Genomic DNA, 27,987 nt, shown 5'->3' on the forward strand with positions numbered 1-27,987 from the left:
GGAATTGCAAGCCCTCTGGTGGTAGAAGTCTCCATTGCGAAAAGGAAACCGCAAATTTAAAGGGGTAATATGTACGACTTGTACGGTACTACTAGTATAAAAGCAAGCAAAAATGACCAGTAAGAAATCTACAGTTAATGTTTTTAATTAATGTTTCAAATAATCTACTCCTACAAAATGATTCCTAGTGTCTGACACATTTCCATTTAAACTTTCTCGCCGGTTCGTTTTGTATTGACTTGTAATCTCCTTATACTCGCTTTAGACACTCACATTACTATCCAGGGATATCCCCATAAAATGTTTACCTGATGAATATAGATAGAATGTCTCATGTGATCACTTGTAGACTGATGAAGAATAAGGTACACAGTTTGGATTTCTATGTGCTGATGTTACTAATAAGCAACAATATATTCATGTGGATGTCAGAATGACATGTGACTTGTCTTTGAAAGCCTTAGGAAAACGAGTGAGCTCATAGATCAAAGAATCCTTGACTTCAGAGAATATGCTGTGTAATGATGAGTAGTTGCCCCAGAGGGTTGTGAAACGTTGATGGAAGATTCGAGAAGGATCTGTCCAGAGTATATTCACACGATTGATGAATGGATCAGTATGTTAATCACTCATACAACTAATTTGTATGGTACACTGTATAATCATTCGTACACAATGTCTTGTATTGGAAGTAATCAAGGTACCATTGAATGCATTAAACTCCCAGTGATTTATCTTCAGAAACAATATATTTATGTTGTATTTAAGAAGGCGTCCATGTTTTGCAATCCCCCAGAATTAATGGAATACCTGAGAAATGGACGAAACGCATCATAGCAAGTGATTCTCACCATCTGGCTATCTTTGTACTACTAACATCTCGCTACTAACCCTGTCCGTGGGTCTTGTTTTAGACACACGTTTTTCTCGCTCCGCCCCTACTTAGGTTACTACCAGTAACAAACCTTAACAGGTCTTCCCAGAAGTTGTTTGTTGGATTTCTAAATCGCACAGAAATGGCAAAACCTAAGAACTGTCTCAAACGGATTTTCATCTTCTTCAACCTTCTGTTTGCGGTAACGAACTTATGTTAAACCGTTATTTTTGAGCTAGCACAACAACCAAATGCCCCCTGTCCGAAGAATGTTTTAAATATATATAACATTGTTTATGCATGTTTCCCAGTTTTACAATCCAATGCATGACCTACATTTGCTTGTAACAAAGGCTACCTCTTTAATGCAACTTCGTTTTATTGCTGTAAAACTAATTATTTAGCAAATTGTTATTTTAAGAAAATATGGTGTGTTTTTCCTTTTTATTTTTTCAGATTGTCGGTGGTGTGGTAGCAAGCCTGGGCCTGGTGTGGCATTTATTCTACCAAAAAGAAATTACCGAGGTAAGTGGGAGATAGCTCTGATCTACTGCGTTTCGTCGTGTTTGGGAATAAAGAATTCAGAAGTCGAGCACATGACGCACTAGACCAGAGCCTTTTGAATTCAAACTGAGTGCGTGGTCAGACTGTATTTTTTTCTAATATGGGTGTTTTGAATGATTTCATACCAAATGTGTATAATCATTTGTAGTGGATACGTTTGCGGTCGTGGCAAACGATCCATAGAACATGGCCTTCCTGGCTAATTAGAAAACCCCCCAGTTTAGGGTGATTTTAGCCCAGTTTAGGGTGATTTTAGCCCAGTTTAATGCTGTGGCTTCGTCATGAGGTTAGGCGACACCGTACTGAGGTTAAGGCTGGAGTAGGAAATCGAAAAGAGGTTAGGTTAAAACTAGTCTCCACTGCACTGTGGTCAAGGTTACTTTAGAAAACAACACGGAAGTAAACTACATTTCGTTTGCGTTTCCCCACACCCACCATCCCCTTTTACAAGAACCAATCAAACGTATTTTATTTGACTATAATTTCCTTATCAGTGACCCTGAGACCGCCGCTCTAAACCCTTTCGTAGCGTAACATACAAATTCGGTTTTAGAATATTAGCTTGTTAGCTTGTCTTTTGTATTTTCAGGTTAACTGCTTAGGCTAGGCTTGATGGTATACACAAGATTGTATTGTGAAATATTTTTTTGTACTCTGTACTAAAATCAAAAGAAAAATGGGTAATTCCCATAGAAGAATGATGTGTCACCAAGGACAACTTGGAGCGGTTGCTTCATGATAGCCTGGTGATAAGTTCATAAAATAGCCCAAGTGCTTTTAACATTTCGCTATGGAAGCCTGCTTCACCACTGGCATGGAAACAGATTACCTGATATCCACAGACACTTCCTGCTGCCTTGGGCTTCGTTACATTAAGAGAGAGAATCAAACGCTTGCATTTCAATTCACACATGCATGTTTAAGATGTCCCCGAGCTGTCAATATCATAGTATGTTCACACAACAAAATTATGCAGCCTTTCGAGTCCCCTGGGATTCGTCTCGGAGAATGTAGCGTGATGTAAACAAGCCCTGAGGCCTTCCAAGATCACGCGTATGGTCCTTTCCCAGCAGGAGCGCGTCTTTCTGACGCCGTTCTGACGTCTCGACCACCATCAGAATGACGTCATAAAGTTGCCGTATGCCTGTCAGGTTAGTGACGCTGGGTCTACTTTACATGTGTTTTCAGTTAACCCTCGTCTTCGTGGTGGGAGGTGCCACCACAGCCTTGTCTCTTCTCGGGGCTTATGGCGCGCACAGAGAGAAGAGCATCCCCCTGATTTTGGTGAGTAGTACACCGCTGCCATTTGGACGTCTGTGAGTTCATGTAACCGGGGGCGATGTGCACGTTGTTTAGTTCTTAACCTCAGGTGGCTCCGTCGTCTTGTAGCCGCCATGATGCCACGTGAAACTCTGGAGTGTCGAATGAACCGCGTGGTGAGTGTGTTGCAAATGATGCAACCATCCATGCGTGTCTAAAAGGACCCCTGTCGTGGGTGTTAGATTCTGTCCAAGTTTGAGCCATGAACAAAATAAATGCAACCGGAAGTCAGGGGAGAGCCATCTTTATTCAGCATGAGTCTATGATGTTGTCCTTTCATTTCTCATTTCTATCTCTTCCATAATTACAGAGGCAACACTGTCTTTTATGCCAGAATACATAGGAGGTGGCCAGTGGTCATAACCAACCCTTACACATTCCAATACCCTCCAATAAGAAAGGTTTATCCTACAACAGACCCTTGTATGGTATGTTCCAACCTATGGTCAATGGACCTATCCATATATCCTATGTCAGTCACATGGGCAACTCCTAACAGGAGGTATGGACAGAATGTATGGACAGGATGTGTGGGGGCCATCAGTAACAGGCAACACGTCCTATTTACGGTCCTTCCTTCAGAGTTAGTCAGCACATGTGTGTTGTGTTAAGTTTTCATGCCCATTTCCTATCAGTCCCCCCTTCAAACATGTGATAACTAATCATTACATGTTGATTAAACTAACAAAATATAAGTACAATCCAATTCCTAATGAACTGAAAAGGTCCAAACACTTCTGTTAAAAAAAACTATAAAGAAAAATAATGAAAAGGATTATCTGGCCTATGAGGCTTTATTATTCCTTAAATGAAAATAAGATGCGATGGACACAGCTTGCCCTGACACATAGCGCTGTATGGTACTGCAATCGTACTGACCATCATGATCAATCTTTACCAACCACATCAAGTCCCAGGCTACTATCAGTCTAACCAGTGTCCAACAGAAACAGACCTAACATGACATATTAATGAAATGCATAATTAATTCCCAATAAACCCTTTAAACAATCAAAGTCTCCCCTTGGTCCATATCATGATTCATGCGTCAACATCATAGCAACAACCCAACATATCCTGAACGTAACACAACACTCGACTCCAATGAATGTACTAGTGACAGTTTCTACCTTTGAAAAGGAATATGGCGCTATTAAACATATCCGGAGAGTTGTTGTAATTATGACTATTAAGCAACTTCACAAAAAGACGAGTATCAATGACCAATATTTGGGTATCTTGCTGTCTAAGATTCATCTGGAAATGGAATGTGAAGCCAAGAAAAAAACCGAAATGTTCATGCAACTCCTTTTAAGTACCAATTTGATTTGCTTTGAGCCCTAAGCTCAACTCTTTCCAATCATAATCAGTTATCATATCATACATCCCCCCTGCTTTCACTTCATTAAGTCAACGGAAAGCAACACCATGAGTGAAAGCAGAATCATGGCGAATATGGCCACAGGAGGCGCCATCCTGAGCACACACTGGCCATAATTTTGGGACGGACATGTAAAAATAGAGAATTGGTAATAGGGATGGATCTAGAATCCATTCAATATGGAGTTGCATCCTGTATATTCATCAAAAACAACAAAGTGAAAATGTTAATTATAATTGGAATTATAAACCATGTAACCCAGTGACACATTTGTCTTACAGAGCACAGCTCTCAAATTCTTTAAATGGCTATTATGAATTTAGAATACCCTGAAGTTTCTTGGCACATGCCTAACTAAATTGGTTTGCCCACTAGGGGATAAGCTGCGCAACTAAGTTGTAGGAGAGATAACTCCAGCCCATGTTCCAGTGGTATACCTACTGCAACCACCAGGGCGATTGTATTAGCATATCTACAGCACCCAAATTTTGCATTTTCAAAGGCAACGACCAAACTACCTTGTGACAAACAATGTCATGGGAAAGTGCAACGACTCAGGAACTTATGAATCCAGTAGACTTTTAATGGCAATCCTAGAACAATGACAATCACAAAAGCCAGGATCTTCTTCAGATACAACCAAAGTTCTGAGATCTGGGCCATGGCTTAGAACTTTATACAGGAACATCCTACATGAAGTATTCTGACCATCCTTTTTTATTAATCCCTTGGGCGGGTTTTATTAATCCCTTTCGTCCCACCGTTCAAACCAATAAATTATGACACACTGGTGGTTCCAGTTCGGGTCACTCCACAGGTCAATACAGAATAGGGCCATTAACGTCAAGGCACATGATAGTGCGCTGCTGACATGATGGTGTGCTGGTGATACTCTCTTGATTGTTCCCAAGACAAGATGCGAACATCATGCATTAATGATTATACTGTTTATGAACTCATCTGTGCATGTGAATTACATATTAGTATATTCATAAAGTGTGAGATAATAACGCATTCTTGTTTATAACGCACTCCCTCACACTTCCCATCTCACTCCTGTCCCATGCAAGGCGGTACCTTTGTCCAGGGAACAGAGCTCTGGTTGAAAGGAGTGCGGTTGATTCTGGAGGCGATTGGGTCATTTGGGACGTGTTCTGATTGTTTTGAAACACTTTTCCCACCCACCTTCTCTCTCTGTTTCTCTCTCTCTTTTTCTCATTCTCTCTCTTTTTTTCTCTCTCTTTCCCTCTCCTTTTCTCACTCTCTCTGTATCTCCCTCTAGTTTCTGGCAGCCTGTTGTGTAGCCTGCTTTGGACTCCTGCTTCTTACTGTTCCTGCAGCCATTTATCGTCCCCAGGTATTGTTTGCATAACAGTACAAATATCATTTTACTGTATGTACTATCTGTTGTATTATGTTTCCTGTTCTGAGTTCTGAGGTGTTGTATATAATATTTTATTCAGTTAATGTAACTTAACAAGTAGTCTGTTTGTGATATCTTGCTTTGTGCTCTTTGTACCATGACTGGCTTGACAATAACAACATTATAGTTGGAATTGGCAAGAGCACAAGCAAGTCTGGGTTTTCTGAGGTAACCTAGTCATAGTATATCCACCTGAGGTAACCTAGTCATAGTATATCCACCTGAGGTAACCTAGTCATAGTATATCCACCTGAGGTAACCTAGTCATAGTATATCCACCTGAGGTAACCTAGTCATAGTATATCCACCTGAGGTAACCTAGTCATAGTATATCCACCTGAGGTAACCTAGTCATAGTATATCCACCTGAGGTAACCTAGTCATAGTATATCCACCTGAGGTAACCTAGTCATAGTATATCCACCTGAGGTAACCTAGTCATAGTATATCCACCTGAGGTAACCTAGTCATAGTATATCCACCTGAGGTAACCTAGTCATAGTATATCCACCTGAGGTAACCTAGTCATAGTATATCCATCTGTATGTTCATGTTTGAGTTTAAATGTTGAACATGTTTGTTTGCAGGTAGAGCAGGAGTTTGAAGAGAAGCTCCGTGCTGCGCCGCCTCTGTACACAGCCTCCCCTGATATCAGGGAGTTGGCTCAGAGTATTCAGCGTTCGGTATGGATCTATTTTCAACTCACCTGTACATTATAATAGCATATCATTGTTGACTGAAGAGCTGCCATAAGAAAGTGTTTGACCTGGTAGTTCAACCGGTTTCTGTTTTTAAACGTGTCATGGGAATTTTCTGGACACTGACTGATTGTTTTCGGGTGTGTTTTTCCAGTTAAAATGCTGTGGGCTGTTCAGTTACACCGAATGGGGCCCCAAGATCCCAGACTCCTGCCTCTGTCAGGCTGTAGATGATGAGATTTCGGGCAAATGCCAGGATGTTCAGGACAGGGTGAGTTCAGACCAAAAACGCAAAAAAGATACAGACACGGCTTATGAATTGAAGGAAATACCTACGTCAGGTTTCTCAGTAAGGTGTTACAAGCTGCTAGAACAACTTCAATGCGCCTTGGCGTGGATTCTCACACACACACACACACACAATGGTTTATTATACACAGTGGTTATTTAAAAAATGTAATTATGAAAACTGCATTTGACGTATTTGGATGTGTGACATTGGACAACTTTGGTTTTCCAAGATTTTGCGTATTGTGTGTGTATGTCTAATCATCCACCTGTTTTTCAGTATTTTGCCCTTCCTTTGATGGGATTTCACAAGCTGATCTACAAGCAGGTTAGACCTACTACTAATCCATGTCTAAACCTTATGTCCTCTAACCGCCAATGGCATGTCAGATAAGGTCATCATCAACATTTACATGAGACTGTATCCACAATACAGCAACGTCAGATCATATTGCATTTATCAACCATTAAAATAAAAATCATTTTACTAGTACATTTGAAACATTAAGTAAACGCATACAATGAAATATTTCTACTAGATACAGTCCGGATGAAATATCAGGTTGTGGTTTATTTTTTTTTGTCATAATGCATCAGTCAACCAATCAAAATCGTTGTGTGCTATAATTTTCGTAACCACAAGCGAGTGGATAAATCCTGAGCGTGGTTACATTTTAATGGAGGCACATTGGTCATCTCCTGGTTGGAACTTTTAGCAGGTGGAAGGTGTCTCCGTGATAGCTGTCGTGGAGAACCCAAGTCCACAACGACTGAAACAAAAAGCACTTCAACTCAGGAACTTGTGAATCCAATAGACTTTAATGAAAATCATACAAGAATAACAGACATTAAAGCCAGGTCCTTCTGCAGATACACCCCCAATTCTAAGTCCGGGACCATGGCTTTTATACCATACCGCCATCTGACCATTCTTAGAGTCCCCTGAGGTGGGGCCCTCTCCCTTGTTCTCTGTTTCATCCTGAGTGTTCTTAATTAAGACTTGCTTACTCATGACAACCTCATGGTTCATTTTTGGGTCGTCCTTCCAATGAACTCAACAGAGTCATACATTTTACGGTCATAACTGTCGGTGTACAGGAGGATACTATATTAGGGAGGCCACTCATGGTGACCCCCGGGTCAAGATGTACATATCATGATGAGAGCTCACTGTCCAGCCGAGTGTGTGGGTGGAGTATATCATGTGGGAAGTCGCTGTCAGTGTGTCTGGATTTCACATTAATAATATTTAATAAAGTGATTAACTAAACATGCATAATGATATATTCATAACAAGTGTGATTATAAGCAACTCAGAAAAATCCCTCACATAGCCAATAAACAACTGCCTGAAATGCTGCTCCTATTCCAGTGTCTGAACATCTTAATTAATAGTTGTCTTGCCTCTGGCCTACAGACGTGCTTCCCCATCCTTCAGTACTACATGTCCAAGGGTTTCGACATCATTTTTGGCGTATTGTTTGGATTAGCAAGCCTGGCTGTGAGTACCCTGTGCAGTGAACGGTGGTGGAGTGGCAGAGTCACTGGCCTCCAGAAACACGCACGCTGATGCTGTTGTTGATTGTCGTTTCAATGAGTGTTGTTGTTTTGGTTCTCCAGCTCCTGGGAGTAGTGATGTCAGCCATCCTGTTGGCCCAGCTCAGGAGATCAACTGCTGGGGTTTCTGTGGTGTTCAGTGTCAGTTCGTTGCCCTCCAAGCAGAAAATCTGGTCTCCGCCTCCCAAATACAGTGAGCTCTACAACCAGCCTGAGAACTAGAACATTACAATGAGCCGAAGACTGCAGCTGGGTCTTAGGTTCAGGGTATAATTTACGTTACTGGTTAGTGAACTAGTGTGGTTGATATTATTCTTGTTGCTGTAGTCCACATGGAGAATTAGAATGGCAAAAGTCTGCCAGACACTTTGACTCCCACAGCGCTGAAGACGGTTGAATAGAGATTTTAATTCTTGTGATTCTATTTCTATTGTTCACATCTTCTGTGCCACACAGTCTTCACACTGTTCCTTTGTTTCTGCTGTTGCGCTACTTAGCTTTTTCACTGTCTATGAATCCCCTCTGAAAATATGCTACATTCTTAGTTTAATTTGCTTTGACATTTAGGATTTAGAACCATGATAAATATGCAGGTGTTTATTAGTAATATTGTATTTGCCAACAGTAATTAACTGGCAGGGCATTGTAAAGGGAGGATATCCTGAGTGTACCTCAGTGACACAAAGTAAAAGTATCTTCCATATTTTCATTTAGCTCCTTTTAAGATTGCTGTCATTTGGCGCAACGTACAGTAGAGAGTGAATACATTTTCCCACTTTGTTTTTATTGGTACCACTTTGTTTTTCTGTTATGTGCAATAAATTTTATATTTTTGCTATTAACTGTACATTTCTATATGAAATTCCAACTGTCTTGTTCTCTCCTAAACAAACAAACAATAAATCATCTGTATTTTATGTTTGTCTCTATTGTATTTTAGAACTTGAAACTTTTAATGACTGTTCTGAAGAAACAGCCCTGACCTATACATTAATGATATTTATCAATAGATATTTTTTTTTGAGGATTATAAATTAGGATATTCTAAATGACCCATGTTTGATGGAATTGGCCTGTGTTATGGGAAGTTTCTTTTTCTGGAAATTAGTGTTTATTATCAATTGACTTGCAGAAACAATCTTTCACCTTTGTTCTGTTTACTTGTTAAGTTGGTTAGGCAGTTGTTGGAAACTGAAACTCCAGTCTGTGCATCTGCTTTTTGTATTTCCTCCAATCTGGAGAAAGGGGTGAGAATAATTCAACCCTAATTTAGCGCACCTGACTTTTATAATGTGCTGAATGAAAAGCTAATTCGGGTTCGTCACAACTGGGTTTGGAGAGAAATCTTAGCGGATGGTAGGTCTCCAGGACCAGGATTGAGCAGCCTTGTTGTACCTCAGTGTAGTGATGGCCATTGAAGGCTTCATTACCGTTCATCCAGCAGCAGGATGTTATGCTAGCAGTGCTAACTCAGATATAAAAAAAATTAAATAAAAGCCATCATTGAAATATGTGAGGTTTTATAGTTAACAAACTAGTCTGTACGTTTTGTTTAAATGTCCCTTCCAATGTTATTCTTTTCCACAGACTAGATTGTTAACTGTATTGCCTTATACATTTCAATAATGACTTTTATTGTGATAAAGAAAAATCTGAGTGCTGCCAGCATAATATGCTGCTGCTAAAACAACGCCTCGAATGGCCATCACTACAGGGTAACCTCACTGGGTTTGAAGACGTGATGGTAGTTTGAAATTGAAGTCTCTAACCAATTTGAGTATGACAGTAATGTTAGATTCTGTCCACTTGTGATCCATAAACAGAATTAATGCAACCGGTAGTCGGAGGATAATCTTTTTTTATTTGGCATGAGTCCAAGATGTTGATCTTCCATAGTTCTAGTCACAATTTATTTGTCTGGTAACTATAGTATACCGCCTGTAAATTGCATAGATATTACAGAGATATTCACTATTGAATTACATGGGACCAGAACAAATACATACTGTCAACAAGTATATAGATTCATTTTTTGTTTGAAGGCTACTTATGATAAATATAAATCTTAAGAGCAAATGTAATTATAGTTTGTATGAAATAGCAAGTATTAAATGGGCCATTTGTAAGATTTGTCCTATAGACCTGCACTATACCGCCACTACCACTAGCATGAATGACCAGAAGACATCTTCATGGAAGGTTTTTAGTCAATGTTTAAAATATTGTTGGTCTCCAAAATTGTCCCAAGTGCCTGAGATATTACCCATTTATTCTTTCTCACCAGTCTGTCTGTACATTTGCGTTGACTTTACACTGACATAAGATCCTCACTCACTACAGACACTCACAGTAGTTTCCCCCACACTAAACCACCATGGACTAACATGGTATTTCTGGTCCACTTCAGTAGGGGGAACTCCAAAAGAAAGTGTGTGTGTGTCTGTGTGAATATGTGAATATTTGTGTGTGGGTGTTGTAGAGGTATTTTTAAATTTATCTGAACACAATCACATTCTTGTTAAACATTTAAACAGGTCACTTGGGCCTAAAGGCCCATATTACTATTATTCTAAACAGTCTGTTTGTCTTTTATTTTTCCACATTTAATTGTTAAGAAAGAGAGTCTGATGAACAATAAGCAGAATTGGGGAGTAACGTATTACAACAAAACTGTAACTATAATCTGTTACGTTACCAATTATATAATTATTAATCCGTTACATTACCAGAAATATTGAAATCGGATTACAAATACTTTTGAAAACATTTATGATTACTTGTTGGATTACTTCAATTGTAATAGACTAGGTACGCAACAGTGGCATCATTAGGCCTTAGGCCTCTAAGCCCCTAATGTATTGTGGTCCTAGCAACGCCTAGGACCTTGTCGATTGCATCTGATTACAAATGGGGACAGGTAACTTGTAACTGTACCCGATTACATTTAAAAAGTAACCTGCCCAACCCTGACAATAAGGTACTGACTTTGGATTTCTGTGTGTGTGAAGGAGTTGAGATGAATAAAGTTTAAATAATGCTGATTTAATAACCATGTATTTCTATGTTTTTATTCTATTAAATTGTATGCTGCAGCCAGGTTAGGAAAATATGATTGAATACAATAACTATCAAGGTTTAAAACTCCATCATGCTGTTGTAATTCTCACACCTTGTCTCTGTGAAGAATAGGTCAAGACAGCCTTTTGACTCTCACTCTGACTTTTCACCTGTCTTTTCATGAGAGATAGGATTAAAACCCAACAATTAACATGCAAAGGAAACCCCCTCCTATACAGCCGGAAAAACCCTTCTGTCTCCAACCCCCTGATGTTCTAGTCTAGGTTAGGACAATAGAATATTCATTCCTGTAAGAATCTGTTGATCTGTAACCGAAAATGACCCCAAAGGGGCAGAGTTTAGAGCATGTCCTTCCTCATTGGACAGCGAAGAAACCAACGAGATTCGTCCAACATGTCACCATGCCAACGAAGAGCCAATAAGGATGGTTTTTACTCATGAGAGTGAAAAGTAACCGCCACTGGGGCTAGAGGAATAAAGTCGGATGGAGATCTGGGCGAACAGATGTGGAGACTTAAGGGTTAAAACATCTATTTTCAGGCCCGCTGCAGCGTAATTCATGTATTTTGACTTATCATTTTTATTAATAAATCTTTGTGTTAAATCTTCATTTGGACCAAAGCCTCTTCTTCTTCAGAGATTCTGATACACATACATTCTCTACAAAGGTCAACAGCTTCTCTTTACTGTACTAGAATAATGAGCAACAATATATTTCATGTGGATGACAGAAGAATCTGCAGCTTGTCTTTGAAGCCTTTGGGAGGATGAGAATCTAAGCAGGATTGATTGTTTCCCTGAGCTCAGAAAACAGGGAGTCATTGACTAAGGTTTCCCTGAGCCCCCTGAGATCAAAGAATAGTTTTTATGGCTCAATTATTTTTATGAAACTTCTAGAACTTGAGCCACCAATGTTTGATGAAGGTAGCTTTTAGGGCAGAGATTAGCATAATGGGAAAGCCTAATATCATTGTATAACCATACTGTGTAAAAGTGGGTGTCCGATGCTTGGTAGCCGGTTATTCTGCAGACCAACATGGCTTTATGACAGCAATAAAGTCTACTACTGAACTCACAAACTTCTGAGTTGTAGGGAGTTTTTCCACAACAGTGTCAGAATGTCCTTGAACATTACTCATTGGTTTGGCTGGGAAAGCTCTAGGGCTGTATCTTGCCTCTCCTATCTCCACATTCTGGGCAGACGTCCAAATCCACAAGACACTCCAGCTGCTGCTCCTTCCTAACGCTCTTGCCTCTTAGTGTAACAAAGACATATTTATCATTGTTCTTTAAATGTGATATTTATTTAACTACAGTATAGCTACTTTAGTCAGTGGAGTTTTTCCCGGCTTATAGACAAAGTTATCAAATTAAGAGTACAGAAAATTGATAAGGGCTCCACAAAACTGGTAAACAGTTGTTCTGAATTTAGTCTTTGATTTCCCTGCCTGGTCTCTTTTTTACCTTGACCTCTGCTACAGTTTCTCTAAATCGCATGAAGGCAATTCTTGTAACAATGTTTCTGATGTTATATGTTACCACATTCTAACAACTCTCTCAGGCGGCCTGGGTGCATGCAAAGCTAGCTGAGGTCATCCGGCGTGCTGGAAGAGCAGTGTGTAGAAAAAAATATGAAATGACTTGGCACAGATGCCTATGAGAAAAGCATGCCGCAATCTTCAATTCTCCCGAATAGGATGGGAGTTGTTACAAAGAGACCTGACCAAGTTTGGGAAGTTAGTGCAATTCATTATTACTTTCACCTCCTATTCTTTCCACAATTTCTGAGATCATTTTGAGATTAAGGTCCTGCTTTATCACAGCAACTCCGAGCAGACACGTTGAGACACGTCTTCCGAAGTACATCCAACTCCTTTCTAGTTCTTGTCACAGAGCATGCTCAACCAGGACGTCTGGACGCTAAACCTCACACTCTGTTCTTCTACCCAGATTGAGCTCACAGTTGCTCAAGTCGCCACAAGACGTTGAGCGCGATGAAGCAAGGCAAACAAACTTGTTTACTCACTCCCAGGCCTAATCCAGTGGGGGAAAAAAAACTGGAGATTGACTTTTGTTTCAGCCAGTCTCCATCCTTGTCTCAAAGCAGCACAATTGCATTGTCCCAATCAAAACGGTACTGAAGCTAATGCAACAAGTCAAAATAGTTTATACTGTTCATGTTAAGATCTCATGAGCAGACCACTACTTTTCACCTAATTTATCTTAAAATGTTTGTGTTGTGTAATTCATTAAAGGCCGCAGAGATGTTTATGGAAACAACGAGTGGTGGGTGGAGGAGTATGATGTCAACAAATGTTTTCCTGCATTGTTTGATTGCAGTTTTCTCAGTTTTTTCCCCTCCAGGCAAGAAGTGCAAGTGTCCTTATGATGATCTTTTGAGTGAGGCTTGGTGAACCACTACAGTAAATAGGATGGCAGAATGTGTGATACATTCTGTTTTCCACAATAGTGCGCTACATTCCATCAGGGCCCAGAGTGCTCTGATCAGGAGTATTATATACAAAATCTCACAGAAGTGAGAACACCCCTCACAGTTTTGCAAATATTTGATTATATCTTTTCATGTGACAACACTGAAGTAATGACACTTTGCTACAATGTTAAGTAGTTAATGTACATCTTGTATAACAGTGTACATTTGCTGTCCCCTCAAAATAACTCAACACACAGCAATTCATGTCTAAATCGCTGGCAACAAAAGTGAAAACCCTAAGTGAAAATGTCCAACTGGGCCCAATTAGCCATTGTCCCTAAGTGACACCCCTAAGTGAAAATGTCCAAACTGGGCCCAATTAGCCATTGTCCCTCCCCGATGTCATGTGACTCGTTAGTGTTACAAGGTCCCAGGTGTGAATGGGGAGCAGGTGTGTTAAATATGGTGTTATCGCTCTCACACTCCCTCATAATGGTCACTGGAAGTTCAACATGGCACCTCATGGCAAAGAACTCTCTGAGGATCTGACAACATTTTTTTTTGCTCTACATAAAGATGGCATAGGCTATAAGAAGATTGCCAAGACCCAGAAACTGAGCTGTAGCATGGTGGCCAAGGCCATACAGTGTTTTAACAGGACAGGTTCCACTCAGAACAGGCCTCGCCATGATCGACCAAAGAAGTTGAGTGCACATACTCAGGGTCATATCCAGAGGATGTCTTTGAGAAATAGACATATGAGTGCTGCCAGCATAGATGCAGAGGTTGAAGGGGTGGGGTCAGTGCTCAGACCATGTGCCTCACACTGCATCAAATTGGTCTGCATGACTGTCGTCCCAGAAGGAAGTTTCTTTTAAAGATGATGCACAAGAAAGCCCGCAAACAGTTTGCTGAAGACAAGCAGACTAAGGACATGGATTACTGGAACCATGTCCTGTGGTCTGATGAGACCAAGATAAACTTATTTGGTTCAGATGGTGTCAAGCGTGTGTGGTGGCAACCAGGTGAGAAGTACAAAGACAAGTGTGTCTTGCCTTCAGTCAAGCATGGTGGTGGGAGTGTCATGGTCTGGGGCTGCATGAGTGCTGCCAGCACTGGGGAGCTACAGTTCATTGAGGGAACCATGAATGCCAACATGTACTGTGACATACTGAAGCAGAGCATGATCCCCTCCCTTCGGAGACTGGGCCGCAGGGCAGTATTCCAACAGTATCCCCAAACACACCTCCAAGACGACCACTGCCTTGCTAAAGAAGCTGAAGGTAAAGGTGATGGACTGGCCAAGCATGTCTCCAGACCTAAACCCTATTGAGCATCTGTGGGTCATCCTCAAATGGAAGGTGGAGGAGCACAAGGTCTCTAACATCCACCAGCTCCGTGATGTCGTCATTCCAGTGGCAACCTGTGAAGCTCTGGTGAACTCCATGCCCAAGAGGGTTAAGGTAGTGCTGGAAAATAATGGTGGCCACACAAAATATTGACACTGGGCCCAACTTGGACATTTTCCCTTAGGAGTGTACTCACTTTTGTTGCCAGCGGTGTAGACATTAATGGCTGTGTGTTGTGATATTTTGAAGGGACAGCAAATTTACACTGATATGTGACCAGGATTCATCTTTCATCACGACAACAACCCAAAATGTCCTATAGTGGCATATTTATTGGTCACTGGTAATGAAACTAGCGCATTCAAGCTAAAACCAGTCCCCGAAAATAACGTATTATGTCATTTATGTACCGAATATGTGCTCCATATTTCATTCAGGGGTTATTCAATCTTTAAGTTATAATAAAATTATAGGTGAGGCTTATTCGATCTAATAGAAGTGTAGAAATGCTCATGTTATTAGAAGTGTGCCGATATTAGTGGGCATTCTGGCAACTTCGATAAAAATACATCACAAATCCACTATCTGTGTTGATGTCAAATTCCTCCTAATCACCTTTTGGGTGTTGGATGTACCTTCTGTATGTTGATATTATAATACTTCTGTTTTGAATGGTGTGTTTGATGCTATGCTAGCCTCAAATAAGCATCGGACATCTCTATTTCCAACTTGTATAATGTGTTTCACTGCGGGGGCTTACTGTCATCTATTGCTTTGCTTCCTCCTCTCTATGTATAGTGTATGTAGTAGGTCATTTACTGGTAAAAAGAAAGACAAGAGTGGTCATTGATAAAGTAAATCAAGCAATCGTGTTTAATACAAGCATACACCTCCAGCAAACTGAGCTTTCTCTGATTTGGCCCTCATATCTTAAACAAGCGTGTTCTGTAAACATAAAACAATTGAGAAATTGCAAGGCCGAGATCATCTCATGGTCTAACAGAATACCATACAACCCATACATGTTCAGGGCCATCCCGGTTATTTAGGCACCCAAACTATAAACATTCCAAAGAACCGGTCATAACATTCAAGTCTAGCATTCAGTCACATCATGCCTGATTTGGTTTTTTACATTTCACACAAATAAAAGAACAGAGAAGATGAGCTTCTGCTTGCTCTACTTTGTCTTTTGAGTTTCTACTCTGATATATAGTTCCCTCTTGTGGTTGAAAGGGAACTGTGCTCAACTTCAGCACAGATATAAGTCTGACACTGATACAACAAAATGCAGTGATGTGCAAATTATTTATCCCTGTATTTAATAGAAAATAGTAAAAAAAAAAATAATATATCAAATGTTGAGCCAGAGAAATGTTATTGTTTATGGAAAAAGTTGAATTTGATGCCAACAACAATTTTCAAAAAATTTGGGACGGGGGCATGTTTACCACTGTGTTGAATCACCTCTTCTTTCAACTGGAAATGAGGAGACCACCTGGTTTAAACTCAGAGTATGATAACACTGCTTTCTGAAATACCTCCACTACCCACCCCCCCTTCCTTCTAAGGGTGTCCCGTATAACTGAAGGTCCAGATCGGCCTGATACCTCGCCATACAGGTCGCCATCTTTTTGAATATAGATTAACATCCAAATCAGTCAGGTATTCTTTGAAACACGTTTATATATAGGCATTGCAAACAAGCAGAGTTATCCACTTTTCCCCACAAATAAAAAAAGGGATGATACAACCAGTGGTGACAAAAATGTAATTAAATTGTTTTTGTGCAGGCAAGCAAGCAAAGCCAAGATGAGGAAGAGGATAACTGAACAATAATAAAGCAGTGGAGTGAAGACGAAGATCTGATCACAATAAAAAGGTGACTCCACCCAGCATCCCTCAGTGAGGCATTCCAGCAACAACCCAACCCTAACCCATCATCACTGGAGCCTCTCTCCCACCACCCAGCCCAAGACTCTATCAGGGTTCTAAAATCCTAAATTCCTTGCATGCAAAATTTGGGTGTAGGCTACTGAGTGCAACCTCCATGAGATGCCCCGCATGGGGCACAGCCTGGAATTTGGACTCACAGGTGGAATCTGTTGTCACAGGTGGTCTCTTGAAATCTCGAAGACTGCGTATTCTTTATCTGATGAATGGTCAGACAGGACAACACTATCCCAATTAACTGTGGGAAAGACGATACAAAACTCATAAAACTCAATCACCCATAACGCAGTGTGCATAAAACACTGTTAAAAATGTGAGGACATAATCAAGGATGAACGTGACATTTGCCTGCTTTAACATCACTTAAAGAAGTTCCCTTTTGTTTGAGCAAATATTTGTTATTAATTCAATAGTGCAATAACAATATTAATGGCGATAATCACATACCGTGAAAAACCCGAGTCCAACAAAGACTCCGAATGTGGCCTTCAAAGTGAAGTCAACAGTCTCCAATATGAGAGGGCCACAAGCCTAACAGGAGAGACACGTCCATTTCTATTTAAAAACACTGGTCCATTAGATTTACTTTGACAGTTTGATAGTGAGCCTAAAAATCATAACCCCATTAGGATGGCAGTTACCCCATATGCCTGTTATGTACTGTACAGTACACCAGCCCGTATCTACCACTGAGGACACACTGTGGGTTTTTTTTACTTGTGGAATACAAGTTGTGAACTGATTGTTTTTCATTCCTATCCAAAGGTTTTGTAGAACTCAAGGTCACCTCCTGCTAGCATGGTTGCCACTGTGAAGCCAGGCGGAAAGGCGATAATATTGGTTTCATAAAACCTTTCCTTTAGCAAAGACTTGAAGAAACTTTCAAAGTTCTTCAAATATTCAGGATTCACTGACATTCATGTTTCAAATGGGAGAATTGTTTTTCTTTGCTTGTTCTTGAGCTGTTCTTGCCATTAAACTACAGCAGTACTGACATCATAATGGTCTTCTCTACACCCACCCTAACGCATTAAGAAAATAAATTCCACAAATTAACTTTCAAAAAGGCACAACTGTTAATTAATTAAAAGGCATTCCAGCTTATTACATCATGATGCTGGCTTAGAGATTGCCAAGAGTGTGTAAAGCTTTCATCAAGGCAAATGGTGGTTACTTTGAAGAGTCTTCAATTAAATATATTTTATCTGTTAGACACTGCAAGAATGTGTCAGTAGTGGCCTTGACCGTACAGGACGTACTATAAATCACCAGAATGATTGGCTGTAAGGAGGACTTCTGTCCCAACCACTAGGGGTCGCTAACTCACTGGGTTGTCTACTATTGAAGTTGATCTAAGATGTCTGATCTGCGTTAGTCTTGAGTTTTCATGCCACCGGTGAATGACATTTTATTTGTGTTTTAGAAAAGAGAAGAAAACAAAAGTGACTATGCTTCATTCGGCTCTTGGGTCTACCTACAAACACCATCACTTTGGCACCCTTGCTAAATATGAGCAAGAAACATTGTTTAAAGTATTCAAATATTGAGCTACAGTACTGTGCATACGTCTTAGGAACCTGAAAGTTTAACTAAAGCAGTTTATTTGGGTAGTAGGTATTAATTTGTAAAATATGTATTTCGTTTTTTACAAATATGCATTTACCACCCAAATAAATGGCGGTAGTCTGACTTTCAGATGCCCAATACTTTTGCACAATACTGTATATTATGTGAAAAAAAAATATTTGTTTACTCCAACACAATTACTTAAAGATTTTGTTGGACAACTAAGAATGTATTTCCCCCAAAAGTATGTTTTATAACAAATTGCCCCACCCCCTTTTTTGTCAATGCTTTTTACTCCCTCTCTTTGGGAGGAACTGTGTCTGTTGAGCTCACAGGCACCCAAGCTGCCGCTAGGAGTAATATGGAACTGACAAGGCCAGGTAACTGTATTAAAAAAAAAAAATCTCTGACCTCTGTAATTTTGAGAATTTTACTTGTTAAACAAAATCTCTCTGTTAACACTAATTTTAGTAAAATGAACATAAATGTTTTTGCATACAATGAACCACTTTAGGAAAAAATGTATGCAATCGTTTTTATCTTTATCACCTGTGTAAAGCAGTTTTTGATCCCACTGTAACAAAAGTTAATCTCAGAATGATTTAGCAAAATGTGTACAACGTTTTTTTATACTGTATTGTGAAATTGGCTTACTTCTCTGTAGATCCTAACCGTATCAGATACTGGGGATATTTCCTGACGTAAAAGAAAAGAATAAAGATTAGTAATTGCCTAATGTGTTAAATATTTGTCTCTTCATTATATATATATATCTCTTCACTATAAATTAACAGGTAGCAGCTAAAATACAATTATCTGTTATATAATTTACCCATTTGCTCCTGTCTTCAGTTGTCTTCACCTCTGTACACTGGGAAGGGTTGAGTTCAAAACTAGGACACTTACACGTGTCTGGAATCTCGCTGCCCCAGTCATTGTAACTCACTATCCCACAACACCTCCTCTGAAACAAAGAAACCGACATAAGGCACTTTGAAATCCACTTGCAAGTCCGACGAATTGATCTTAAATACACAAAGTATCCTTCTTCTATGTTTATATATGTAGCTGTATATATATTTTCAAGTGCCTTGCCAAGTATTCCGGCCCCTGACAAAATCTCTGAATCTCCAATGTTACATTTCATTCCATTGAGTAACTGTATGTGTAAACATACTGTACACAGATAAATATATATGCATATAATTGAACAAAACTCTCAGAACACATTTAATGTGTACTTACAGTGATTCCTACATTGTCTGTTAAATTACAGAAATATCTATATTTTTAACGGCAGTGTTTTACTGTACATGTGCTTGCAGAACCATGATATCTTCTCTGAGATTTTCTTCATTCATCATCCTAGGAAGGTGTTCCCTTAAATTCTCCATGACCTTACATTTTGGAAATAAGAGGAAAGTATTAATCATATATAGTTTCTGCGAAGGGCGCGCAGGATCATCAGGGACCCTTCACATCCATGCCACAAACTGTTTGCCCTCCTTCCATCAGGCAGGTGGTACAGGTCTCTTCGTTCCCGCACCAGCAGGCTCAGGAACTGTTTTTTTCCCCATCTGCTGTAACCCTGCTGAACCCTGCTGTGACCCATCACTTACTCTGTGACCCGCTCAGGTCCTTGTTGCACTACTCCCTTGTACTACCCTGACACTGCCATGCAAAGCCTGATAATGGAAGTTTTCAGTAGTTACAGGTACGTGTTTACCTAAGGAACCTCATCGCTGCTATACCTGCATTTCAGTTGCACATACACCTTGCACATAAAATATTCCTCACCTATTTGCCTTAATTGCACATTTAGTATTGCCATTTGTACTGCATTTGCCTTCAATGCACACCTACACATTCCACTTGTAATATACATGTACTTAATACTTGTAAATACTTGTACATTTCCTGCTCTCTGTTTGCACTTCTGGTTACATGCTTACTGCATTTCGTTGTACTGTACTTGCACTGTTCAATGACAATAAAGTTGAATCTAATCTAATCTAATGTAAATGCCTTGCACAATCCCTTTTTAATTTGTATTTAAAACAATTGTTTTCCCCGAAAATAAAGGAATATTTATAATCTAACTTATTTTTACAGAATAATCACAAAAATGTACTTTCAAACCCTCCTTTCAAATAACTTTGTTGTTTGTACTAACAGATAGTGTAAGGGCTTGATATTGATTTAACATCAATGCACATTTTAAAAACTGTGTAACTATAAAAAATATGGTTTTAAACTGTATTAAATATAAAATGTTACAGTACCTCAGCTTTGGAAATAGCAGTATTGATACCTATGTAGAAAAAGAAGACTGTTCCAGTCGCCATTATTCCAATGCACTAAAAGCAAATGCAAAGGTTTTGTAAATAAAAAACCCCTGTACATCAAAAATATTTACCTCACATCACATCTGTTTCTTACAACAATGTAATTTAAGTAGTTACCGTTTTCAGCATGCAAATGTTCTCTTTGTTCACACCATAGACTCCCATTAAAGACAATAGCACCGCAACCACTCCTATAACTCCAATCATTACTAAGCCAATTGATGAGTTTGGGTCATCCTGATAAAAATATTACAACACATTGTCAATAGGCATAAATCAAATAATGTACTTTTTTGTTGTTATGTACTTTGATGGTTACTGCACCTGTTTGACTGTTCCTCCCAGTAATGCGCAAAGCAAGACCAGGACACCTACTATCTAAACAGCGAAAAAACAATGTCAGGATATATATATATATATATATATATATATATATATATATATTTATTTACATTTTAATCATTTACCAAATGTTCTTATCCAGAGCAACTTAAATGAACATTTAAGACTAATTGACTTGTCCAAAGACAGAATGTCTCATTCTTTTCATCTTGCCAGGTTGATTCAGTCTGCAAATGTTAAATTACTGTTCAGACGCCCAAACCACTTGGTTATCTATTGCATGAAAAAAATACATAAAGTACTGTACAGAAGAGGAATAAACCAACATAACTGAAGTAAAATAGTGAAACAGGGTTAGATATCAGCAGAGAACTCAATGAATAAAACAACTGCTGGTGTATTATGTAATATTACTCACCCCTAACAATATATTGAATCCCAGCAGCAGACGTTTCTGACAGTTGTTAACCAATGCCATTGTGAAGAGTTTCTGAAGTTATAGTCGGGTTGAAAATGAATTTAAAGTGTCCAGTAGTTTCACAGTGTTGGCTGTTTCAACTTCAACCCGTATACCTTCTTTACATCCCTGTGTGAGATGAGGGTTGTGGTTTGCATTTATGGGGATGGCCCATGTAGCTCATTTGGTTAAGCCAAGGTGGTGCTTTGATTCTGACTGGGTATATTACAGAAAAGTATGGAAATGTATGCACTAACCACTATGAGTTTGTTTGAAGAAGTAGAATAATGAGAAGCGTCACAAATTTGATGGGAATCAGGGAGTCTAGGTCACATTGCAGGGGCTTACACATGTTGTGGGGACACTATTTATCATGATTGGCCCTGCCCAATTTGCTAACAACTGTTTTTTTGAACAACCCCTCCATCCGTAGAAAAACCTAAATGTTAAAAACAAAATCATGCAATTTCAGTAATTTTCCATTGGGGCGTTGAGAATGTACCATTCGACAGCAAATTTGCCAGAATAAAAAAAACCAATGTTATTGTTGTATGTTATCTGACTAAGAGTAACAAAAACAGTTAATCTACGCTTGCTTTGACTGGGACAACAAAAATCCAGCCATTAAAGCAGAGCTCCCCCCAGACGACCTCCCCCTCATCCATCGTAGATGTTTTGTCTGCACTGAGCAGGGTGAAGGCATGCAAGACTGCTGGTCCTGATGGCGTCTCCGGGCGTGCGCTCAGAGCATGTGCTGGGCAGCTTGCCGAGGTCTTTACTGATATTTTTAACCTGTCACTGGCCCAGGCAGCAGTCCCGCCCCAGTTTTCATCGATGGCACTGAGTTGGAGCGTGTACCCAGCTTCAAATTCCTGGGTGTCCACATCTCTGAGGACCTCTCCTGGTCAGCCCTGGTCAAAAAGGTTCAGCAACGCGTGTACTTTTTGAGGAGGTTGAAGAAGGCCCACCTGTCTTCCAAGATCATTGTGACTAACTATGGTGTGGTTTGCCATATGCTCCATGGTCGACCAGAATGCTCTGCAACAGGTGATGAAAACCAACCAGCACATCACTGGTGCCCAGCTCCCAGCCATCATAGACCTCCAGCGCAAGTGGTGTCTGCACAGGGTGTATGGCATCATCAGGGACAGAAATGGACATTTGGTGGATATTCACTGTCCATTGTTTAAAAAATGTAATGATGAGACGAGAATTTGATGCACAGACACATTTAAAACATTTACATAATTAAAATTCCAAGCAGTAATGTGAGACCCTGAAAGAGTATATTTAAAACAAGGAAATTCCTGTGAACAGCACAGAGGCAGGATGTGGTCTAGGTGGTTATCAATGGGGACAAAAATTCTATATCTAAATACAAAAATGTTGTTCTAAATTATTTTCAGAAAGTGCCTTGACAACCAGACCCTACACAAAACAAGCTCTCTGCTTATCTTAAAATTCATAATAGACCATTCACTTTTGTCCTATTAGAATAAAACAAATTTAGATTATTGGTCTAGCAAAACCTGATTCATATATTATAATTAGCAGGCTTAGTATTTAGTTGTGCAAAGAAGTCCAGATCCAACAGACATCATAATCGAACCGTAAGGACTACATTTGTAAATTCTACTACAATATGCTGTACTCTCAGAGGTTATCTAATATAAACCTCACTGTTACAGCTCTGGAAAAAATTAAGAGACCACTTCACTTTTTCCTTTCCTTAAGAAACCACTGAAAATTGAACACTTCTGTTCCTTTTCTGGAAAGGAAAGAAAAAGGTGCAATGGTTTCTTAATTCTTTTGACAGTTCTTCTTTTAAATCTTAGTATACGTTGGTTGTTTCCTGACAAGAAATTTGTTGTGAGAAAAGAAAACCAAAATCAACCACTGGTGCACGGTCTGACACAGTACAACAAGGAAGTGGTGAGTTGAGAAACACTTTCTGTGATGTGACACAGGCTGATTCCCACAATAGCAAGGCATCCACTTAAAATACTGTTTTCATTTCTATACACAGTGAAATAAAATATGCGTGTCCTGGAACAGTGTCGATATTCACTGTTGCCGCTGCTCAGTACATTTTTTACTAATCATCTTCGCCTCTTGTGGAGAGAGTGGTGGGGTCAGGTGAGATTAGGTGATTGCAAGGGGGCTGAGTTGATTCTTGACTCTGTCGAAATTGTCGTTGAGTGCTGGCTCTGCAGAGCGAGGTTGAAGGGTCAGCAATACCACAGACAGTAATATGACAGCAATCTGTAATACAGGGAAACATATACAGTGCCATTCATAAGTACTGTGACAGTAAAGTTGCTAGTTTTACTAAACACTTAAGCCATACTGTATAAAAATACAATTCAAATAATAATATGAGGTGTTTGACACGTTTAACCAACTAAGAATTATAGCTTTTTCAGAGTTTCATTTCCACTTTTCATGTGAGCATAGGTATTTTTGACAATTCAACTTCAAGCGGAAATAAGAAGTATATAAGCTACTATTAAGTCACAAATCCCTTGCATGCAATAACAGAGTGAGTCTGTGAACAAATGACTTTAGCAAACTCTTAGTACCATGTCCAGAGATGCTTTTGCCAAGCCTTTACTGCAGCCATTTTGCACCTTTGCTTACTTTGACTTGTTTCATAAACAGCTACCTAGTCTTAAGTTGGATTATGCCTACTACACATTCACAGCTCTTTAATGCGTGAACAATCAATGCAACAGTAAACACCTGATCAACTATGAACACCTGTGAGCTAAATGTCCCAATACTTATACTCACATAAAAAGGTAGGATGGAACCTCGACAGTGCTGTTATTCTTAGTTGGTAAAACATATAATAAAGGACACAAAAGTTGATACAAATAAAAAAGGAAACAAAAGTTGACAGTCTGCAGTTTTGCGTCATATTCATCTTCAATTGTATTTTCGTATGCCTTGAGTGTACAGCAAAAATAGCAATATAACTTTTCTCTCCCAATACTTAAGGAGGGCACTGTATACATACATTTACAAATCAACATATATTTATATCTGCATAAGATATCAATATTTCTACATTCAAATATTGGAAAGCAGCAGAGGTAAATAAAGAACTGTTAGCTTTACTAAATAAAACCTAGGGATGAACCACTTGCAATTAACGGACACTCACCAGAACAAATTAAAGGAGCTTCTAGGGTCAGATGCGTTGCTCAAAGGCACAACTACATGTTTTTCACCATGTCCGCTTAGGGATTCCTACAAGCAAACCTTTGGCTATTCGCTCCAGTGGCCCGGTGCAGTTACCACGGCCTTATACAAAAGGATCATTCTAAGTTAAACATAAAACACTGCATGCAAATAATGATTCATACCATAACGGTTGCAAATGTAGAGATGAATCCAATCATTATCTGAATCAGGAAGTTCATGTGTCTCTTGAGGATGGGACCACAAGGCTGAAAAAGAATGGTAATTACATGATATTATATATAAGCACGGAGTTATATATTAAAACAGAATTACATCAGGGCCTGACTTGGACTTTGAGACTAACTAAAATAGAATAATGTGTTGGACACTATGTTTATATACAAGAGCACTTTACCTTTCTGTACACCCAGAGCTCCTGTGACAATCTAGTTGTATTTTGTCCTTTTGCATTATTGAGTTGGCAGTTTGACTTCACAAAATGAAAACAAAGAAATAGGATTAATTGATTCAATTATGTTAAATAATGAAGAGGGGAATCACAAGATTGTCTCATGTCTCTATTTCAATGTAATATATTCTAAAGTCATTATTGTGCACCTGGTGGAAAGCTTTAGCACTACTTTTACATCCTCTAACGGTGAATTTCTGTTTGGGAACCCACAACTGTGTTCTAAAGGCCTACGTTTACAGTCTCACATAAACCATCGACTGCAGAGAGTTGAGGACAGTAGCAGGTGACTGGAATGTGGCAACCCCAGTCTGAGTGGCCACGGAGTCCACAGCATTGATCCTAACAGACAAACAAATTGAACAATAAACACAAACAAATAAACACAAACAAATACCCACCCCAAAGCATATAGTAATCTGCATTTGTCTATATTTTACAATAATTTTACAAAAGAATGAACTAAAACACAAATTAAAATGTATTGTTTTTCCCTGAACTTTCATTGTTAAAAAATGCCTTTATGGCTAAATTAATATAGATTTGACAATGATAACAAGAAATTGGCTGAAGCTGATATGAAGCCTGATTTATTGATTGATTATTACCGATGCCTGGAGTTTGTTAAGCTCCATCTGGACCTGGGGTTCACTACTGTAAAGCGGAGGCACAGATTCAAACCTTCTGTCCAGAATCTCCTCCATCTAAATAAATTATTAAGATTTTATCTTAACATCAAGTACTAATTATCCAACAAAGCAACAGTTCAGAATTTTCTAAATGTAACACGTTTCTGTTGATATTGAAAATATGGATACCTTGGGTTGGGCAGTAACCATTGGCACAGCTACAATTATGATGGCTATGAATTCACAGGTCATAAAAGCAGCATACTGCACAGAGAGGGGAAAGAAATTGATATAAGGAGCAAAGAAGTAGTGTGAAAGAGCGAGAGAGGTTAACAACGTGTAGATTTCCCTGAAGAAAATACCATGTCCTAATATTTTATTCACATCAAACAATCTACACTATCACTGTAATGCAGGTTTTCCCAAAGTGTCTCAACAAGGCTTCAGGTACGTTGATACATGTACATTACCGTTCAAAAGTTTGGGGTCACTTAGAAATCCCTTGCACATTTTTTGTCCATCAAAATAACTTAAAAGAGATAAGAAATACTGTGTAGACATTGTTAATGTTGTAAATGACATTTGTAGCTGGAAATATATAAGACACTGTCTGTCAACTGAAAATACACAGAGAACAAATCCCCTGAACTCGTCTCTGGCCTGATTATTTATTTCCTCCCGTACCCTTGTATAGTGACAGGAAGCCAAAGTGTCTACTAGCCAAAGTGTCTAGTTTAAGAAACAGATGTCGCAGCTCGAAACCCACCTCAATTAGTGGGTCATGTAGCAAAACAAGTTTGGGAACCTGTGCTCTTATCTTTCAAATTCAGCTGTTACGTATAAATCAGGATACGGGTCAATTCCATTTAAATTCGAGTCCATTCTGAAAGTTCATCAAAATTCAGTTGTATAGTTTTTCTCATCTGAGCTGACTGGAGTTGAAATGGCCCCAACCCAGAGAGTGACACTAACCAGTATAAGCTGTATTCTCTTGTCTCTGTAAGCAGCATAAACTCCCAGGACAGAGAATAGCATAGTGATGGGTCCAAACACATTCAGTACGTACATTTCATGGAGGGTACTCTGCTGGTCAAACTGCAGTCACACAAACAGTAAAAGGAAATTGTGTTACTGAAGGGATCACTTAACTGAAATTACATCAGCCTGGCTTTAACAGTTTAGAAGCAGGAACAGTATAGCCTTAGGTTCTTTGGATTTCTGTTGGTCATTTAAATAAAATGTAAAATACCTCAGGAGGGTGTTGGAAGCTGTATTTAATCCCCACTACAAACAGAAACACTCCAAATGCCTGGAAGTATAAATATTTTAGCAATGTTTAGATAGGTTTCGTATATGTAGGGATCTTCTAAACCTAAGTCTTACCGGTACCATCATCCGCATCTTAAATCTGAATCTAAGTCTAACAGCAAGCAGTTACACATCGACAGATAGTTTGTTGATAGTATGACTACAGTTCATCTACAGATGGACATCCAGACTCTCAAATTAAAATGTAACTGGATAGTTTATGAGGAAACTATTGACAACATATTTTGTATTTTTATATAATATATATAGATAAACAAAACACATTTTTGACTAACATTGTTTTTCAAATATGGTTTAAAATTATATTAATGAATCCATAACAAACCTTCAAACTAAAAAATACTATTGCAATGAAAAAACGTAAAATACAGTGGGTCCGGTCACTTACCAGAAGCAGTACATTCAAAGTGATGCATAGTACTCTCATGTAAGTTCTACAGCTACCCATAGTGGGTAAATAAGTCCTCTGTCCCAAAGTGTCTGGAAAACTACAACCAGATTTGCTGTGTTGGCCAAAGCACAGAACCCCAGGGCTGATTTACTACTGTTTAAGTATCCTTCTACTTGTTGCTGTTAGAGGGGTGGAAAATGACCGACTTTGGAAGGTTGTTTCTTTCACTGCTATGACATCTTTTACAAACCACTTGGTCACCAACTCTTGCAGAGGAAATTCATCAAAATAAGGAGTCTCTTGATTATTTCTGTCTTTTTTAGAGACCACTTTAGTCGAGCTTTGGATTCATTCGGG

At 39.2% G+C, this 27,987-nt stretch overlaps 3 protein-coding genes across 7 annotated transcripts; 1 reads left to right on the forward strand and 2 right to left on the reverse strand.

Annotated features, from left to right (window-relative positions):
- Window positions 1-723: 723 nt before the first annotated feature.
- On the forward strand, window positions 724-8,902 carry LOC105023111 (tetraspanin-8). Its single transcript, XM_010892044.3, has 9 exons — window positions 724-1,076; window positions 1,331-1,399; window positions 2,627-2,722; window positions 5,422-5,496; window positions 6,150-6,245; window positions 6,415-6,531; window positions 6,829-6,876; window positions 7,966-8,049; window positions 8,169-8,902. The coding sequence occupies exons 1-9, from the start codon at window positions 1,017-1,019 to the stop codon at window positions 8,325-8,327; spliced, it is 804 nt and encodes a 267-aa protein (XP_010890346.1). The 5' UTR covers window positions 724-1,016; the 3' UTR covers window positions 8,328-8,902.
- A 7,466-nt stretch (window positions 8,903-16,368) lies between these two features.
- Window positions 16,369-21,923, reverse strand: LOC105023112 (tetraspanin-6). The gene is made up of 9 exons (XM_010892046.3): window positions 21,591-21,923; window positions 21,155-21,208; window positions 20,948-21,067; window positions 20,768-20,842; window positions 19,799-19,882; window positions 19,318-19,449; window positions 19,140-19,181; window positions 17,367-17,450; window positions 16,369-17,157 (listed from the first exon to the last, which is right to left on the reverse strand). The coding sequence occupies exons 1-9, from the start codon at window positions 21,648-21,650 to the stop codon at window positions 17,056-17,058; spliced, it is 753 nt and encodes a 250-aa protein (XP_010890348.2). The 5' UTR covers window positions 21,651-21,923; the 3' UTR covers window positions 16,369-17,055.
- A 973-nt stretch (window positions 21,924-22,896) lies between these two features.
- On the reverse strand, window positions 22,897-27,957 carry LOC105023113 (23 kDa integral membrane protein-like). 5 transcript variants are annotated; one of them, XM_020056036.2, is made up of 10 exons: window positions 27,628-27,957; window positions 27,160-27,219; window positions 26,883-27,005; window positions 26,100-26,174; window positions 25,890-25,985; window positions 25,516-25,623; window positions 25,228-25,302; window positions 24,995-25,078; window positions 24,420-24,457; window positions 22,897-23,891 (listed from the first exon to the last, which is right to left on the reverse strand). In XM_020056036.2, exons 1-10 carry the CDS (start codon window positions 27,685-27,687, stop codon window positions 23,858-23,860), a joined length of 753 nt encoding a protein of 250 aa, XP_019911595.2. In that variant the 5' UTR covers window positions 27,688-27,957; the 3' UTR covers window positions 22,897-23,857. The 5 variants fall into 5 exon arrangements, 3 of the variants coding, with proteins under 3 accessions (XP_019911595.2, XP_010890350.2, XP_010890349.2); XR_002198132.2 differs by lacking the exon at window positions 24,420-24,457 and having other exon boundaries at window positions 25,890-25,935; window positions 27,628-27,955; XR_002198131.2 differs by lacking the exon at window positions 24,420-24,457 and having other exon boundaries at window positions 26,977-27,005; window positions 27,628-27,953.
- Window positions 27,958-27,987: the final 30 nt, after the last annotated feature.

This window comes from Esox lucius, chromosome 18, assembly GCF_011004845.1.
Source record: "Esox lucius isolate fEsoLuc1 chromosome 18, fEsoLuc1.pri, whole genome shotgun sequence".
Classification (NCBI taxonomy): Eukaryota; Metazoa; Chordata; class Actinopteri; order Esociformes; family Esocidae; genus Esox; species Esox lucius.